General features: G+C 41.7%; 2 protein-coding genes across 2 annotated transcripts; both read left to right on the forward strand.

Annotated features, from left to right (window-relative positions):
* Positions 1-5,257: 5,257 nt before the first annotated feature.
* On the forward strand, positions 5,258-6,800 carry LOC306927283 (N-acetyllactosaminide beta-1,3-N-acetylglucosaminyltransferase 3-like; the record flags this gene model as incomplete). The annotated part of the gene is made up of 1 exon (XM_079506992.1): positions 5,258-6,800. One exon carries the CDS (start codon positions 5,258-5,260, stop codon positions 6,467-6,469), a length of 1,212 nt encoding a protein of 403 aa, XP_079363118.1. The 3' UTR covers positions 6,470-6,800.
* Positions 6,801-13,716: 6,916 nt separating this feature from the next.
* Positions 13,717-14,922, forward strand: LOC306927284 (N-acetyllactosaminide beta-1,3-N-acetylglucosaminyltransferase 3-like; the record flags this gene model as incomplete). The annotated part of the gene is made up of 1 exon (XM_079506993.1): positions 13,717-14,922. The coding sequence occupies one exon, from the start codon at positions 13,717-13,719 to the stop codon at positions 14,920-14,922; it is 1,206 nt and encodes a 401-aa protein (XP_079363119.1).
* Positions 14,923-19,104: the final 4,182 nt, after the last annotated feature.

Consider the following 19,104-nt stretch of genomic DNA (forward strand, 5'->3'; position numbering starts at 1 on the left):
TATATATATATATATATATATATATATATATATATATATATATATATATATATTACATCTATTTATGTATCTATCTGGACCCATTTGTGACCAAAAAATTGTGCACATGTAAATTAAACGTCCAAATCTTTACTAATCCTTTAATAATGGCAATTGAGTTCCTGCTACAGAAAGTGCCATATAGCTCTGTAATTGTCGGGCATGCAAACAGGTTGTCAAAACCTGTTTAAACAAACAGGTTTTGAGCCTCCTCTCCTGTAACCTCAGTAGGGGTCATTTATTTCCAATGAGACATTAAGGGGAGCACAACTGTAGTCAATACTAATGCTAGCATTATTCTGACATTTCAGACACTCAAAATACAGCAAAATAAAGATTTCCACTGCATCATCAAACAAGGTAGAGTACATCCATCTATTTATATTGTCAGTCCTAAGGGTAATATTCTTTTTTTCAATAGTTTTTAATTGTTATTTATATTTACATATGATCATATTTATATTTTGGGTACATATACACACACACAGGTAGCCTGTATACATACTAGAACGGGAACATTGTTCCACTTGTGCATTTGCATTTGCATTTCCTCTATCATACAAAGCTGTATGAAAATGGAACATTGTATAACGGAAGCCAGACTATGCCAAGCAAATTAGCACCTCATGCTTCAATAATTAACAAAAACAATTATTTTATTTATGTATTTATTCAGACGCATAGACTTGAAGCATTTCTTATTGTAATAACAATGTCCACAGGCAGGATGCAAAGTTCAGAGTGTCAGAAATTTGGCAAAAGTCAGAGTTTGGGAAATAACCACAGAGCTGTGAGCGGAGACCTGAAGCGTATTACTCAGTAATCTCAAGGAAGAGAAAACGATACAGTGATGCAACGGGAAAGAGTGAAGACAGAACGTGATTGTATGATTAGATTGAGATTATTGTATGTTTACATGGAGATTATTGTCTGATTACATTGAGAGGTTAAGTGGAATGTGGAGAGGCTGGGTCAGCCCACAGACCCGTTGAGACAACAATCTCTCACCATGCTGTGAACGCGTGCCACGCGGATGTGGGAGTTTTTGTTTATTTAATTTCTCCTTTATTTAACTATGGGGCCGTATTTCTCCTAATAAAATAAAATAAACAATGGGATCGTCCCATTGAGATGGTTATCTCTTTTATAAGGGCCAGTGATGCATGAAGCATGGAACACGTCATCAAATGCAATAGGCTGAATCATCATGACATCCTTTATTGTCTCCACCAGGCCGAAGGCATGGGGAGAGAGTATGTTTTGCACTCCGTCCGTGTGTCCGTCCGTCCTTCCGTCCTTCCTTCCGTCCGTCCGTTACCAGCTAATCTCCGGCACCGTTAACCCGGTCGATGCCAAACTTTGCACACACACTCCCTGGATGCCAACGATGAACCTCTGCCCCACATTTTCCAGAACGGCCTGTTATAGCGCCACCATGAGGCAGCTTTTCACATTTTTTACCTAAAACTGCACCCACGATCTGCGTGAAACGTTGCATGCACACTCCCTAGAGGCCAAGGACAAACCTTTGACCTGCATTTTCCGCATCTGCCTTTTATAGCGCCACCAGGAGGCCGACTTTTGTAAAACACATATTTTGATATTACTCCTCCAGATTCTGTCCAAAAATCTCACAAATCATTACACAGTATCTCTATGGTCATGTGCTCATGTCGGATCTGTCCGATATTTCATATTCCATCCTAATTGGCTATAATTGGCTTTCGCAGTTTGCAAGATTGCCCCGTTTTGAACAAAAGCCTCAAATCATAAACGCAGCATGCAATTTACGTGAAATCTTTCACACATTTTCTTACTAGGCTGAGGAATATATCCCACCCTTTTCACATTGGCCTGTTATAGCGCCACCAACAGGTTGATTTTTGCAAAACACATTTTTGGAACAAAATGCCTCAAATCATCCAGTTGCCATCAAAGGCGTATGAAGAAATGGCCATCGGTACACATGATCTCTGTAGTCATGTGATCAAGACGAGTCTGTTGGATTTCTCAGATTGTACACTGATTGGCTAAGATTGCCTTCCAAAGTTTTCAGGAGTGGCCCGTTGTGTACAAAATGCTGCACATGTCCTGCTCATCCAGAATTCTATCCTCAGAGATGCTATGAGTGATCTGGCTCTGCATTTCCTCAACAAAATGAAGAAAATTGTTGCAAAAACAAAGAAAAAAAAACATCCTCCTAAACATTTTGCCAAACATCACACACACTCCTATCCTCCTGGTGGAGACCTGTGCCCGGAAGGGCACTTTTTCTAGTTTCATATTGTGTAGAACAGCACTCTACAGATTAAATTGTCTTTTCAAGCATTCTGATCTGGTCAGTATACTATAAAACAAAGCTTTTTTTTTTGTTTCTTTTTTGTTACTTTACTGGCGTATGTATCTTATCCCTGAAGTTTTTGTCAGGTGAAACCTGACTAACATCTAGGTGTGAAATGTACGCGACCAGTCACGACTTAGTCGACTCCAGGGTTGCCAAGTCCGCTTATTTCCAACAAAACTTGGATTGTTTTTTTCTTGTTGTTTTATCAGTTGCTTGCCTGGTTTTTGAGTGGTGTACACCACTCCTACAACTGGCTTTGTTAGTTTACATGTCTGTCTGTCTGTACCAAAAAATGAGCATGGTTGCTATGGTCACCCAGTTCACACGGGTGTGATTTCATTACGTCAGACATTACGTCAGACCACAGCTGATCAGTCTATATAAGACCTTTACACCACTCAGTTCACACGGGTGTGATTTTTGGAGGTTAGTTAGCTTATTTCTGGCAACAACCTTGTGAATTACAACAATTTGTCATGACCTGATCTGGACAGAACTATAGTTCTGCAAGAATAAACCAGAGATTCCTTCTTAGCAACTGCAGAGAGCTTTGACACTTATCCTCAATAGGGAAATTAATGATAAGTCATAAACATCATCATCATTACCTTGATAAATAAATACCTTGAAAATTCTTATTAATTCTTAATTTGAAAAGGAATTAACACAAAGTGTCTCTTGTACTTATTCAGTGAAACGGTCCATGACAAGTAGATGACAGCCAGGACATTTCCCTGTGATGTCCCACGGTAATTCTAATGCTGTTGTAATGAAACTTGTGTGTGTGTGTGTGTGTGTGTGTGTGTGTGTGTGTGTGTGTGTGTGTGTGTGTGTGTGTGTGTGTGCGTGCGTGCGTGCGTGCGTGCGTGCATAGTGGAGGTACTTCTGTACCTCCACCTGTGGCAGTGTGAATATAAAGTTTGAGCAGCCCACCGGTTTGCGAGATTAGCTCCAGAGACAGACAGACAGGCAGGCAGGCAGGCAGGCAGGCAGGCAGGCAGGCAGGCAGGCAGGCAGGCAGGCAGGCAGGCAGGCAGGCAGGCAGGCAGGCAGGCAGGCAGGCAGGCAGGCAGGCAGGCAGGCAGGCAGGCAGGCAGGCAGGCAGGCAGGCAGGCAGGCAGGCAGGCAGGCAGGCAGGCAGGCAGGCAACAGCATTACGATTGAATAGGAGCAGAATTTAGATGAAGAAAACAGCCTTGTCATTTAGAAACCGGAGAAACTGAACAAACGAGTTAACAAGCCATTAACTGTAAATCAGCATTTGGCCCCGGTAACCTGTTCAACAGCCAGTGAACGTTCAGGAGGGTATGAGGGTCACATTACAAGCCCATATTGTGGCTTTAGTATTGAAAGCATTAATTGGTGAAGTCTAGTGCAGTGCATGGTTCTCAAACACGTTCATGTCAAGGACCCCAAATTGAAAATGATGTGTCCGCGGCCCCCCATTTGAAAGATATGTTGTGCCAGGAACCCCTATAATAGACTTATCTGTTTTCTAAATCTATAAGATCACATAATGAGATTTTAGATATTTTGTTTTATAGACTAAATATAAATTAGGAAATTAAATGTTCCTCCTTTTGCTGGGGAACCCCTGGAGCCCCCTCAAGGACTCCTGGGGGTCACCGGACCCCATTTTGAGAACCAGTGTTCTAGTGTAAGTAGTAGTGGGCATACTGTCAATCTACCATACCGTCTCCTCCCCCCTGACCCCCCCACCCACCACACCCCTACGGGGGTGCATTACATGTGCACTCATTGCTGCCAGTATACTGCTACACTATGACACCTGCTCTATGGGGTCCAAACTTTGCCAACTTTTATGACACTTTACCGGTCATAAAAGTGGTGTGTACACCAGTAGCCACCCTGGATTGTAATTCTGACCGGTTATCTGTTTAGGTTAAACAGTTATACAGTAATATGATAAGATAAGAGTCTATAAAGCTTTTATCTATTTTTTTATCTTGGCCTATGATGTCATGTGCAAAATGTTGATGTTCGGATTCAATGTACGTCACATCTTGGCTGGTATGGTGTATCCGACATAAATGGTTCCCAAGCTTGGAGCACCCTTTCGCACGCGCGCACACACGCGCGCACACGCACACGCGCACACACACACACACACACACACACACACACACACACACACACACACACACACACACACACACACACACACACACACACACACACACACACACACACACACACCTCCAAACAGACAAGGCCTCACGACCCTCTTGTGATCTTTAACGCACGCCAAGGGGGACCCGGCCCCGGGCCCCACGTTGGGAAACACTGGCCTACAGGCGATGGAGAGTGCCATTTTTATGTCACTGTTTGACTGATAAGACTTAAATAGAACACTGAAGAAGTCGGTCAGGTGTTGAGGCGATGACAACATTGTCAAAGACAACACTGAGTGTTTGACTTAATTGGCCTGGCTGTTAACATTAAGCACCAAAAGGCTAGATCAGATCAGAGTCAAAACATCGCTCTAATGAATACACAGCATCATTCGGCCGTGTTAGCCGATTCAATATTTAAAAGAAGATATGTGTGTATTTTTTCTTCCATGATGGAGTCCATAACAAATCACTATGGGGGTATTAAAATATATCTTATCTTAAGATCACAAATGCATATTCAGTATTCACAATTGAGTTTGGGATTACATATTTAAAACTTTGCAGTATTTTTGTGGGAAGGCCTTCTGTCAGTGCAGAAAACTACACATGCAAAAGCATGAATAATCACATCATAGATTTATTTGTTATTTCTGACCCAACAGCCTTTTCTGCGGTCAGTGTGATGTGGTGGTCAATATTGAGAACATGGTTTTGTCTGTCCCTTTGCAGAGTGTCGAGGATGAGAAGAATGCTGTGCTGCAGGGCGCAGCGCATATCCTTGGTGGTGATCGGCGCATTGTCTTTCTCATCCCTCTTGGTCATCCTCTGGAACGTGGACGTCATCCCCCCGCCTCCTGACGATGATGTGGAAACAGGAGAACAGGAGATTGTCCGTCTTCCTCGGAAAGTCGAGACAGCAGCTGAGAACACGACGGCAGCTTACAATCACAACGCAACGTCCTCTCTGTCCTCTCCGACTTCCTGGCCAACCTGCGAGAGGAACACGTCCATGGCAGACACCGTGTCAGGCTTCGCCTCTCTTCCCGCTCACATCCAAGACCACCTGTACTACCGCCACTGCCGTCACTTCCCACTGCTGCTGGACGCCCCTGACAAATGTGGAGGGGCAAACAGATCCGAGGAAGTCTTCCTCCTGCTTGTCATTAAGAGCACTCCGGGGAACTACGAGCGACGCGAGGTCCTGCGTAAGACCTGGGGAGAGGAGAGGATAGAGTTTGGCAAGCAGATCCGTAGGCTGTTCCTCGTGGGAACAACACTCAGTGGGTTCGAGCGGCAGAGGCTGGATCAGATGCTGGAAATAGAACAACGCGAGCACGGAGACATCTTGCAGTGGGAGTTTAACGACTCCTTCTACAACCTCACTCTGAAGCAGATCCTCTTCATGGAGTGGATGGACAAGAAGTGTCCACACGTCCAGTTCCTCTTCAACGGGGACGACGACATCTTCGCCAACACAGACAACATGGTGGAGTACCTCCTGAGCATTGGCGACAAGAAGAAGGGCAAAGAAAAGCACCTCTTCGTTGGAAACATGATGAGTGGCGTGGGTCCCCTCCGGTGGCCAACGAGCAAATACTATGTGCCTGTTCAGGTGCAGGAGGAAAACTGGTACCCCGACTACTGTGGCGGGGGTGGGTTCCTCCTGTCAGGATTCACGGCCTCGATCATATACGAAATGTCCAAGAGCATTAACGTTCACCCCATCGATGATGTGTACATGGGATATTGTTTACAGAGAGCAGGTCTCAAGCCTGCTACTCATCAAGGTGTTAAGACTTTCGGGCTGACCATCCCCTCAAGAATTCTCGATCCCTTTCACCCCTGCTTTTACAGGGAAATGCTGTTGGTACACGGGTTCACGCCGCCTCATATATATGTCATGTGGCACCGAATTCGTGACCCTAAACTAAAATGTAGGTCGGTCTTATAAATGGTACTGCTTGGTGGAACTCAGTTTTAGCCTTGGACCCTGGGAGAATATGTTGATTGCTGTCAGCTTGAATCATCATTCTGAACATTTCTATTTTCTACTCACTTCGGCCTACATTTTGGGGAAAGTTGCAAAGTGACTTTGCTATGACTTTAGTAAAAAAACATTGACGCTTGCTCTAGCCACAATGCCAGTTGAGGTGGTTTGATATACTGAACTGGACTGTATAAAGTCGTATTTAATTGCAAACAGTGCATTTGAAAGACCTTTCCTGGCAGAAGAAAATAGATCATTTAGAAGAATGGTAAATAGAGGAGGGGCCGGCACATTTCAAATAGTGTCAAAGCTTCAGTTACCAAGACAGAATTCTAACAATGTGTGTATTTTATATCTAGACAAGATAGATAGTTGTTTTGTTTTGTTTTTTGTGTGTGAGAGAAAACTACTGTAATGATGGTCTATTTGGATTGAGCGCAATTAGCTGCATATAAGGATAGAATTGAAGATAGGCTACTATATAAAAGTCACTTTGAGAAACTATTCTGAAATTCACAACATTACTTACTATCATGACACGTAAAGCTAGCAAGCCTAGCAATATTTTCATGAACACTAGAGCTGTGTTTAGAATTTGCAGTAGCTATATTTACAGTCATGTTTACAGTAAAACATGTATACTGCTATGACCTTTGTGGAAAAGGGAGTGCTGCTTTGGACAGCAAATTTTGACTTAGTTTTAGTCATAGTCTTTTGAATAAAATTGTTTTAGTTATATTTTAGTCATATGAAATGTTTTAGGTTTAGTCGACTAAAAAGAAGATTTTAGGCGACTAAATGTTGATTTTGTCAGCAAAAATGTATTTTGGCAGGCCTTGAAGGCATCGTAATGGCTGCTGATTTTACACTTGGTTGCATGTTGAAAATAGCCTATTTTCAGAGCATTACTACCAAACATAAAATGAATCAAAGTGAAATCAGTTAATGGCAGCTCACTGAATGGTCAATGTTCGCGGTTAGGAAGCTGGCATAGTATGGATTTAGATTATTGTAAGTGAGTCCTACAATAGGGCTGTTTGGGGTTGCTGTTCGGTCCGGGTACGTTCTGGCAGTTGGTTTTCCATTTTCAAACCACAAATGGAAATCTCTGTTTTTCAGTGTAAAAACAGCACTACAAGCGATTTCCATTTGTGGTTTCAAAAGGGAAAACCAACTGCCAGAACATACACGGACCGGAAATTGCAATATATAAATAAATAAATATAAGTGTTTGTGAAAGAAATAAAGGTTGAGTCAAAGATCTCAGCGCTGTTGAGGTTCGTATTGGTATAATAGGTGAAACTATTGTAGTGTTGCTGTAGTGTTTCAAGTTAATATTTTCAGGGAGATAGTATGAGCTCAGTTCGGCTCTCCCAAGGTTGGCAGAGGAAGAGTAGTGCCTTAGGCATTGGCACCGGGTGAAAAAGGGGTGACAAATTTGTGGGATAGATGCCTGATGAAGGTCTGACGACCGAAACGTTGCAATAAAAACCAACCTAAGTGAAGACAGTGTGCGGGATTCTCTTTTTTCTACCTATCAGTTCCTGTTATCCGACGCACCTGTCCTTTGTAGGTGTGCAGAAGGACTTTTTCGTAAAATTTGTGGGATAAAAATGTAAATAAATAAAAATAAAGATCTATCTATCCGTTATATTTATTTTGTACTACCTTTTCCTGTCCTATGGACCTGAAACTGTTAGAATATCATTATTTAATATTTACCCATTTAGACCTGTGGTCGATTCATTAATAAAGTCTTCTAAATCCTAACAGTTTTCTGAAAATGTTTCTGTCAGTGGTTCAACCTTTTTCATGTCAAGGACCCCCAGAATTATCTGTATTTGGCTGCAGACGCCCATGTGAAAATATGTTGTTCAGGGGACCACCCCCAGAAGCAAAGATATGAGTTAAAAATGTTTACTGTGAAAGAATATTTTCAAAGATTTGCGCCACATTTTCACGATTTAAAAAAAATAGCAGATCTGCAAACTCGTATGAGCTTGTAGATCTGCTATTTTTCAATAGCTAAAGTATAACATAAAACACCAAAAGGGGTTCCCGTCCTGAATGGTTAAAGAAGTATTGTTTCTTGTCTTCTGTTTTTGGAACCACCTGCTTTACTTCAAGGACCACTTCACCACTTTTCAACCTCTTCATAGAATAGGTCCTCTCTAATAATAATGATAAAATGGCACAATTATTTTCTACTCAGTCTGTGTCTCATGTCTCACTGGTGGACGCGTTTCTGAACTGCCCGCAGCCTCCTATGAGACACAGACTGAGTAGATTTTTTTTTTGCCATTTTATCATATTATTAGTGAGGACCTATTATTTCAGTTTGAAATGTTGTCCTTTTTTGGTTGGAAAGTCTATCTACAGACTTTCTGAATTACTTTTGGCTTATTGTGACTTTGCTTAGAATTCCATTATCTGAACTTTTTGTATTGTTGTAATTTATTTTCCTGAAATAAAACATTATATTCTTCAATTTAACACACTCATCTATGCCAGTGCGGTTCTCAACATGAAGTGACAATTTAAGGACTTTTAAAACCCAATACCTAAAAAAAGAAAAATCATGGAAATGAAATGAAAAAATATCATTACTGCATCAAAAGTATAATCTGGTCAAACATTGGCCAAATTGTCAAATAATAAGAGGCAAAAATTTTGAAAATAGCCGATCTACAAGCTCACAATGCGTTATGTTGTGAGACGATGTAAAGCATGAGAAACAATGGTGGGAAATAATAGCTATATGACGCATACTGGTTATACTGGTATATGGTTAGATTGTTTGCAGTCTTGCTTTCTGATTTTGGTGGTTCCAAGCACTGCAAAGCAAAACAAGGCAACTGATTTCACACAAACTAGTTTTAGACATGAACTGTAAGGTTTTAGCTAAAACATAGTTTCAGTAAACTAGATAGCTACCTTGATCTATAACTGTGGGGGAATCCTATCATCTAGCAAGCTTATAATCACAGAGCTGCTCTGCCATTGTACAGTATATAGTAGCCGCATTTTGAGTCGTTTTTTTTTTTTAGATATTTTTTAGACTGCAAATTGTAGCATTATAGTACAGTACAGACTAATTACATTACTATGTACTATATATTCAAGCACTGTAGCCTACAATCTTGAGGTATTTTTTTTACTAGAGTATTTCCACTACATCTCAGAGGCAATTACTGTACTCCACTACAATTACTTGAAAACTTTACTATAGTTACATTGTAGATTTGGATTATTATTACAAAACATACCTTAATTAACCTGACAAAAATGTGACAGATACATGATCGAAACATTGTCATTTTATTGCTTGCACCCTGTTAAATAAAAGAAATCACACCTGTGTGAAGTGAGTGGTCCGAAATGGTTGAGAAATTACAGAGTTACCGTGTGGGGGTCCCCAGGGTGTCCCTCTACTACTGTCACTGTACTGTCATCATATATACAGTTAATATGTGTGGCACTTCAGCGGTGTTGGGTGAGTGATGACCAATCACTTCCTGACCCAGATTTTTTCTGCCCGTCCGGGGAATCGAATCGACAACCTTTCGGCAACAAGGGCGCTCTTCTAACCCCCGAACAAAGCAGGGGTCATTCATTCACCATGCAAGCTTGTGATGGACAGGCTTACTGTATCTATCTATTAAACAAAGCACCGATAAATGTCTGTCACTCTGTCACTCTGTCTGTCTGTAGCCTACACTTCCTTATATTAACCTGACTCCGTCACTGTATATGTATGTATATGTTTCTTTTCCCTTTTTACCTCCTGTATGATGAATTCCTGTTCTGTTCTGTTCTTTGGCTATATAGAAGTGTATTTGTACTCTCTAAATGTTTTGATGAATTGAACAAGGTGGACCCTCTTGTAAACAAGTGTAATGCTTTATTGGGTCGTCCACTCACAGTTAACAGTCTTTGTATTGAGTTGTGCTTGAAATGTACTGTAATTCTGCAAACTGTTAATAAATATTTCAATCAATCAATCAGTAGAGAGTACTCTCTACTGCTCTCTACTGCCCATCTGGCGAAGATCATTTGCTGTTCATATATTCATTCATATATTAACGGGTAAGAACTAGTATTATAAATGCTTTGATAACATCCGGAATTGCATTTGTATTGTTGAGTCTCATGTCTCACACCTTCCTCTTGACAATACAACCTAGATTCTCTGTGGGGTTCAGGTCCAGCCAGTTCGCTGGTCACTGTGGTCAGTTAAGCACAGTAATACCATGGTCAGTACACCAGTTAGTTTTGGCACTGTGAACTTTTACACAATATTCGAATTCATTGAGATGGAGCTGTAGGCTATATGTAATGATTGTAAAAGAAAAAAAGAAAGTGCCACAGACATGTTTGTCCAAGTATACGGGCATGTTTATATGACCCCTGAACCTGACCTCTGAGTTAATAAAGTTAAAAGTTAATTCATTATTTCATCTTATCTTTTAGTTGAGAGTAAAAACAAATATCCTCCAAGGTCCCTGATTCTCTCTGCCTCTGCATCTTCAGTGCAGCACTGGCACACAGGGAGTAAAAAGGCACGCTCTCTATAATAAGAAGGCAATTGGGCAGGTGCTCAGGAGGGCACTTGTTGGCTCCAAAGTGCTCTAGAGTCTAGACCAGTGTGTCCCAAAACGATTTTTGGAACACGGACTAATTTATATTGGTCGCGAGCAAATTGCTATTTCAAAAGATTTCAAAAAGGAAAATCAGAAAAAAGTCAAGTATTTTACAAAAGAATAAAAAAATAGATATATAAAAGGCTCACAATGCATACAGTAGGATTGCACCGTGTTGTGAGACACCAAATGTACCTTTTGGATCTTTAGCTAAAAGGTTTGGAAACCACTGCACTAGACTGAGAAATTCAAGGTTGCATGGTTCAATTAAAGGGATAGTTCAGATTGTTTTAATTTACCGGTAAGCTGTATGAAATACTTGCCATTAATGGTTGCAACTGTATTAATTGATTGTCCCAGTCCCTTGGTGGGAGTTCTGCTCTGGTTTTGGTGAATATTAAGTAGTTCCGGTCATTTTGTGGGGAGCACAGGGGGCCACGCATTAAAAGTAAATGAATCCACAAAACTAACGTAATTTGTATTGTTGACCTATTTCTAAAAATATTAGTGCAACTTTCGTTAATTTTTTAAACAGAATTATGTTTTTTGTGTCCATATCACTACGCCCAAAAAATAGTTCCATGTGATAGAGGGGTCAAAGTTGAACGAAAGTTGCGCTATAATTTTAGAAATAGGTCAACAATACAAATTACGTTAGTTTTGTGAATTCATTTACTTTTACTGCGTGGCCCCATGTGCCCCCCACAAAATTACCGGAACTACTTAACATTGACCAAAACCAGAGCAGAACTCCCACCACAAAAAAAATAAAAAAATAGTTTAGAAAGGTGCAATCCGAGGCCATAATTCCACGATTTGCTGAAACAACGATCGTCGTACAGGCCTTTGATGGGGGCGAGATCACATCCGCTTGAGGTTGCCATACCAGGATGCTCTCTGTGGTGCCTCTGTCGAAAGCTTTATAGGACTTTGGGGCCCATGCCAGCTTTCTTGAGTCTTCTCAGGAAGTAGAGGTTGTGCTTTCTTCACTGTTAAATGTTCAATGTTATATGTGTACATACAGCACACCTTCCATTATTGATAACAGATGGTTGTAACATGTGTTTCATGTTAAACAGATAACAGTCTGTTGAAAATTAACACAAATGACTCTTGCTTCAAAGTCACAAGTGCACATTGTTTCAGATGGGACATGCTCTGCAAGAATATGTGTCAGTCTGTCCTTATTCAGTGAATCAGTCCACGACAAACAGGAAATACTGTGGGTGGTGGAACCAAACAGTTTCTGTACAGAAGTCAGCCTTGGTAAGGTATTTTTAAATACATATATAACTAGCAGACTCCGGAAATGCCATAGAGACTGTGCTACACTACACATTTATTTATTGATATTATGACTATTCATTCAGTGTCCTACCTATTATGAAGAAAATATGGAGACCGGCATGTCAGCCACGGAGTAATGGCTGTAGCGTATCTAGTCATCAATGAGACATGGTCTATTCCATGTTTGGGTCTAATCACATCACACAAGAAAATATTATTATTATTATCACCCTTATTATTATTATAATTATTTTATTTTATCAAAGAATTTCAATGAACACATTGATAAACCCTGGTAGTTATACTGTGTAAACATTAAACACAATTGGAACTAATAATAATAATAATAATAATAATAAATAATAAACACAATTATTTGGGCAGAACAAATAATTAGAAAGAAGAAAAACAACAACAAAAAAGAGTGCCTTTTTTTCCTTCTTTCTAATTACAGTATTTGTTCGGCCCAATTTCTTTTGTTTATTGTCATGAGTTGTCACCATCCGAGTTGGCTTTGTCCGAGGCTTACAGGTCTTTAAATAAATACTTTCTGAAACATCGATGGGAAAAATGAATGGAAAATTCTCCTCCGGGCCGCTCGTCGAAGGTGGGACTGTGACGCTCTAATAATCAGCCTTAATTAGTACATTCACTTTTTGGCTGTGGGGTTGGGGAGTGCCCGTATGGCATGCTGAGATGTGTGACATAGGCTGATGTGTGTATTGTGTGTATATGAAAGCTCATCCAAACATCATCTGACGTCTGACAGCGTAGTGCGTACATAGTGTACAAAACAAGTTATTTTAGTGACAGTACACGAGAATAGCGTCCCAGTTATGACTGCATTTGATTCCCAGCAGCCACTAAAATATCTTAACACACACTTGCTTTGTCTTTGCTCATACATGATAACAGATGATAGCCGTTGAAAGCCATGTTGTGAAACATGTAGTGCTGTGTGCAGGTGAGGTAGTGTGCAACACTGTCAGCTTTATGGGTTAAAAGAGAATGCACACACAGGTTTATGAATGTTTGCTGAAATGCCAGTTTAGTTTCCCTATGGCTGTTTAAACAATCAAATGTTCATCAAGTGAATGATGCAGCTCTCACACTTCACTATATCCAAGTCCCATGCAGTTGTGAGTTAGTTATTGGAATGAGGCACGGAATGCCTTCATGTGTGATGGTTCTCCGTCAATTTATTTAAATTTTCTGCGGTCCGCCTGGTGTTTGTCAATAGAACCTTGTTTTGTCTGTCCCATTGTAGTACATCGAGTGGCGAGGATGAGATGGAAGCTGTGTTGGAGGGTGGAGCGGATAGCCTTGGTGCTGCTTGGAGCGTTGTGCTTGATCCTAATTCTCAAGAAAGATGACGCCGCCCAACCTCCCAACGATGTGGGAACAGGAGGAAGACGGCAGCCGAGGAAGACGGCAGCCGAGAACATATCGGCAGGCGAGAACACGACAGCCGCCAACGACGGAACGTCCTCTCAACCTTCCTGGCCAACCTGCCAGAGGAAAACGTCCATGGCCAGAGATGTACCGGGCTTCTCCACTCTTCCCGCTCACATCCAAGACTTCCTGTACTACCGCCACTGCCTTCACTTCCCACTGCTGCTGGACGTCCCTGATAAATGTGGAGGGCCGGAACGATCCGGGGACGTCTTCCTCCTGCTTGCCATTAAGAGCTCTCCTGAGAACTACGAGCGACGAGAGGTGCTGCGTAAGACCTGGGGAGAGGAGAGGATAGCGACGGGCAAGCAGATCCGTAGGCTGTTCCTCGTGGGAACAGCGGGCAGTGGGTTCGAGCAGCAGAGGCTGAATAGGATGCTACAACTGGAACAACACGAGCACGGAGACATCTTGCAGTGGGAGTTCAACGAATCTCTCTTCAACCTCACTCTGAAGCAGGTCCTCTTCCTAGAGTGGATGGACAGGAACTGTCCAGACGTCCACTTCCTCCTCAACGGGGACGACGACATATTCGCCAACCCGGACAACATGGTGGAGTACCTCCTGGGCACCGTGAATGACAAGGAGGGAAACAGCACACACCTTTTTGTTGGATACCTGATCACGGGTGCAGTCCCTATCCGGAAACCATCGAGTAAATACTATGTCCCTGTTCAGGTGCAGCAGTCAAACTTGTACCCTCAATACTGTGGCGGTGGGGGGTTCCTCCTGTCAGGATATACAGCCTCAGTCATATATAACATGTCCAAAAACATGCCTCTTCACCCCATTGATGATGTGTACATGGGGATGTGTTTGGCCAAAGCAGGTCTCAAGCCTGCTAACCATTTGGGCATTAACACTTGGGGGTTGCACTTTCCCTCAAAAATTGTGGATCCATTTCACCCCTGCTTTTACAGGGACATTCTGCTGGCACACCGGTTCCTGCCGCCTCAGATATATGTGATGTGGCACGAAACACGTGACCCTCACCTAAAATGTGGGTCCTCTGATTACACAGATTTTGAAATGTATTGAATGCTGTAGTGAATGGTGTGTGTGTGTGTGTGTGTGTGTGTGCGTGCGTGCGTGCGTGCGTGCGTGCGTGCGTGCGTGCGTGCGTGTGTGCGTGTTTAGTGATGATGCATTGTGCAGCACAGCACTTCTAAGGTTTGCGCAAGTGTTGTGCAATAATGGAGTTTCATGTACTGTACATCGTGCACACACATTAAAGCATTGTGAATAGGGTGGTGCAACACTCAAGTGCGGGATGGACCTGGTGGCTACTGACGTGGGATCATTTGAGATGTAATGTGGGAAAACAAACAAAGTAAAAGCACCGCGCCACTTTCCGCCACGTTTCAAGTGTAGCCTATATGTGGTGAGAGACACCACATATAGTGTGTGTGTGTGTGTGTGTGTGTGTGTATAGAGTTCTAATTGTGTGTTCAATAGAAAAACGGGTGAAGTAGTATACTTTAAGCTCACAGGGCTATCAATATCAACGATTTTGTAGAAAAGAAACATATTATGATAGCCTAGGGAGCAATTTGTAATAATGTTGTGCTACGATAGTTTACATATCATGTTTTCTAAAAAGAAAAAAAAAATACTAAAGGTTTAAGATGACTTTTAAAGGTGCTGCTCTGCTGTATATATGTGCTGCTTTTCAGCTCTGATGTTGGGTTATTGTACATTTTTCTGTGGTCCTTCGAATATACCAGTTTGATTTTGTAACCGACATGAAATCTTACATTTTTCATCTAAATGGATATTTAGATCAATCACTACCTTTAACACTATGTTCAATAATTTCTCAGCTCGGTTGACTTTATTTAAGACAATTCCTATACTATATCATTGTGAGCATTAAAATAAGCTTATTACATGACTTGGTTGAATGCTTGATTCTGATTGGTCAACCGCTGAATTCAGCGGTGAGTTATGTCTTGATAATGACCGCTCCGCTCTATAACAGACCGCTGCCTAATCAAACCCTCTGAGCACCAGCTGCACCCGATTGATTTACTGCTGTTTCCAACATGACAGCCACATGTACACACACACACACACACACACACACACACACACACACACACACACACACACACACACACACACACACACACACACACACACACACACACACACACACACACACACACACACACACACACACACACACACACACACACACACACTGTCATTTACAGCTAAACATTGCTCTCAAAAAGGCTTCGCCTCGGTGGTTAAACTCCCTGTTGGTGAATTATCTCCCGACAATGAACATGTAATCGAGATCTCCTGTACGTATAGGGGACGGTCAGGGGAGTCTATAAGGGTTGGCGTTCAGGGAGGCCTTATGGCCTAGGGATCTGTATGTCTTCTTAGGAACTGGGGAGGGAACGGGGTTGGTCACGTTTGAGTCTAAAGTCTATCTCTAGATACCTCCTTTATCATAGTCTTAATGATATACTAATTCTGCTCTACTGCTCTGCTCGCCATACTATATAGAGTGACGTGACGTCATGGCCTGACATCACGCTGTCAACCGTTTCCGTGGCAACAAACACCTAGCCAGATATTATCCCTTGCTTATATGTCTCTGCAAAGGGCTTGTTGCGGGATCCCTTTGGTGGATCTCGGTGAAAAGACATTCAGCTAGGGACAAGGCGAATTTCCATCACCCTCTTAGATCTGCTATAAAGATCGTGTCCCGAGCTGAAGGTAAAAAGTGAAAATGCACAAACATGTACACATACAGTATCAGTATGCTAACGTCTCGTCGACCCACATTAATGAAGTCCATCCACTTAGTTCTAATGTCCTCGTCCTCTTAGTTGGGATAATATGGAGCCTAGAGTTTTGGCCTTCACAACCTAAAACACAGCAGACATTGCGAGTGCGACTAAAAAGTGTGACTAAAAACAATGGTGGTCAATGTAAACAGTTTTTTTTTTTTTGGGGGGGGGGGGGGGGGTATCTGCACAAATCCTCAAACACGCATCACATGAACCCTACAGTACCATCCCTACTCTGAGCATGTCATAATAATTAATAATTTAAGTGATTCTATTACGGCACAAGGCATAGACTAGTTCATATAAAGGAAAAAAACACATCATGATAACAAACATGGTGTAGCTACAAAACTACCTTCAATATCTGTGAAATATGTTTGAAATGTAATGCTTACAGAAAAGATCTGTTGATACATCGACCTCCCTAATAATGCGTGTCATAGTGTTTAGGCTTGTTATTAGGCCATTCTTCAGGCCATGCCTGAAGAAGGCCGAAAGGCCGAAACGTTACTATGACTCTTATCTAAAATAAAACTCTTGAACCAGCAAGTGGCTGTGTGCGGGTCTCTCCTCCTTCTCCAAAGGTTGTTATTAGAGAAAGTAAAAGATGAGTGTTCATTTTTTTTCATTTGCTGCTTTCTTTCGTTTTAGGGATTTTAGCTGTTTTTGACAGGGGGCGGGGCCTTCGAGCATGGGGTTAAATATGTTTTTTTTTAACAGCGATTTATTTTTTTATTATTTACTATAGTCCTACTAGACCCCAAGAAATTACATCTGGCCACAAAAGGTCACAGGATCTACTGAATGTGAAGGTATAGCCTGGGGGGAAACCACACTGTGTGTCATATAGGCTCAATATGTCAGTTTGACACATTCAGTAGATCCCGTGATCTTTTGTGGCTACTTTGGGGTAGATAATAGTAAATAATTAAAAAAAAAAAATCGCTATAACTCTTTTGCAAAGAAATACATATGTAGCCCCATGCTCAAATCCCCCCGGCCCCCGGTCAAAAACAGCTAAAATCCCTAAAACGAAAGCAGCAAATGAAAAAAAACTTTTACTTTCTCTAATAACCTAAAACATGAACCTTGGTTGAAAAAAACTAAAGTTGTCCTTTAAGCTGTTATAACTTATGTATGTATTTTATGCACGGATATAAGTGTATTAAAAGAAAAACGCTGACCTGTGCCGGCCTAGCGGTCCAGGCACCTATAGGCTATAGTAATCCAGTCTGACAGCGTGTCGCAGACATTTTTGTTTCTGGGTTCGAAATGGCAACCTTGCGGTTACCATCCAGCCACTCTACCCCTGAGCCACCGCCGCCCGTCATGGTTAAAACGCAGGATGTCAAACAAACTGTAAACAAACTGAAACTGAAACTGAAAAAGCAAGGCGCAGCTGAGACCTCCAGGAGATAAGGCTGCAAGCCCCGAAAGCTTGAGTTATGTACTAGGCAGACAGACGGACGGTGAGTGTTTTTATGACTTTGATGCATAGGCCTATTGTATGATTTTATTATATTAGTCAATGTCAGGTTTGGCCCATTTCAGTTACCGTTTTATAAACCATTTTATACTGTTACACTGCCTTGTAAACATGATCCACTGTACATGAGCCCTGACAGCTGAATGTTCATGCTGAACTATAGTTGCCAGCCCATAGAGCCCCATTGTGAACCCGGACATGTTGAGTACACCAAGGTTTTATGTTAGAAATGTTTAGTATGGGTCCCCAGCATGTAGAAACTGCCGGATGCTAACTTGCATATGTTGAGCAATTTTCATAATTGGCATAATATGTGACCATACCATTAACAACCTATAGAAGGCAAAATATTCAAAATTTCATCATGCTTTATGTAGCATGTGATGTGTCAAACTAGGGGGTTTTCATGATGCTGAATCCATTCCAAGCATTAGTTTTGCAAAAAAAAAACACTCATTGGGCTAAAAACGGCCAATGCCGTCATCACAAATCACAAATTGATGATGTCAGCACATTTACAAGTACTCAACATTTCTAACATAAAACCTTGGTGTACTCAACATGTCCGGGTTCACTTTTTGGCTACTAGGCTAAACAGATAACTGTATCAATGCATCAATGACACTTTTAGCTGCCCTTGTTCAGTGAAGTTAAGTGATTGGCACGACTTCATGGGTGAAACCAAACCGTCTCTGCACAGAGGTCAGCTTTGGTAATGTATGTTTAATTATTCTGCCGTTTTAAAGATACAGCCTATATAAACCATTGCAAACTAGAAAAAGTGCCCCTCGGGGCACAGGTCTCCACCAGGGCAGGTCAGGTTGTGGCCTCCTGGTGGTGCTATAATAGGCCAATGTGAAAAGGGTGCCATTTCTTCATACGCCTATGATGGCAATTGGATGATTTGAGATGATTTTGGATGATTTTTGTTCC

The sequence above is a fragment of the Electrona antarctica genome, assembly GCF_951216825.1.
Source record: "Electrona antarctica genome assembly, chromosome: 7".
Lineage (NCBI taxonomy): Eukaryota > Metazoa > Chordata > Actinopteri > Myctophiformes > Myctophidae > Electrona > Electrona antarctica.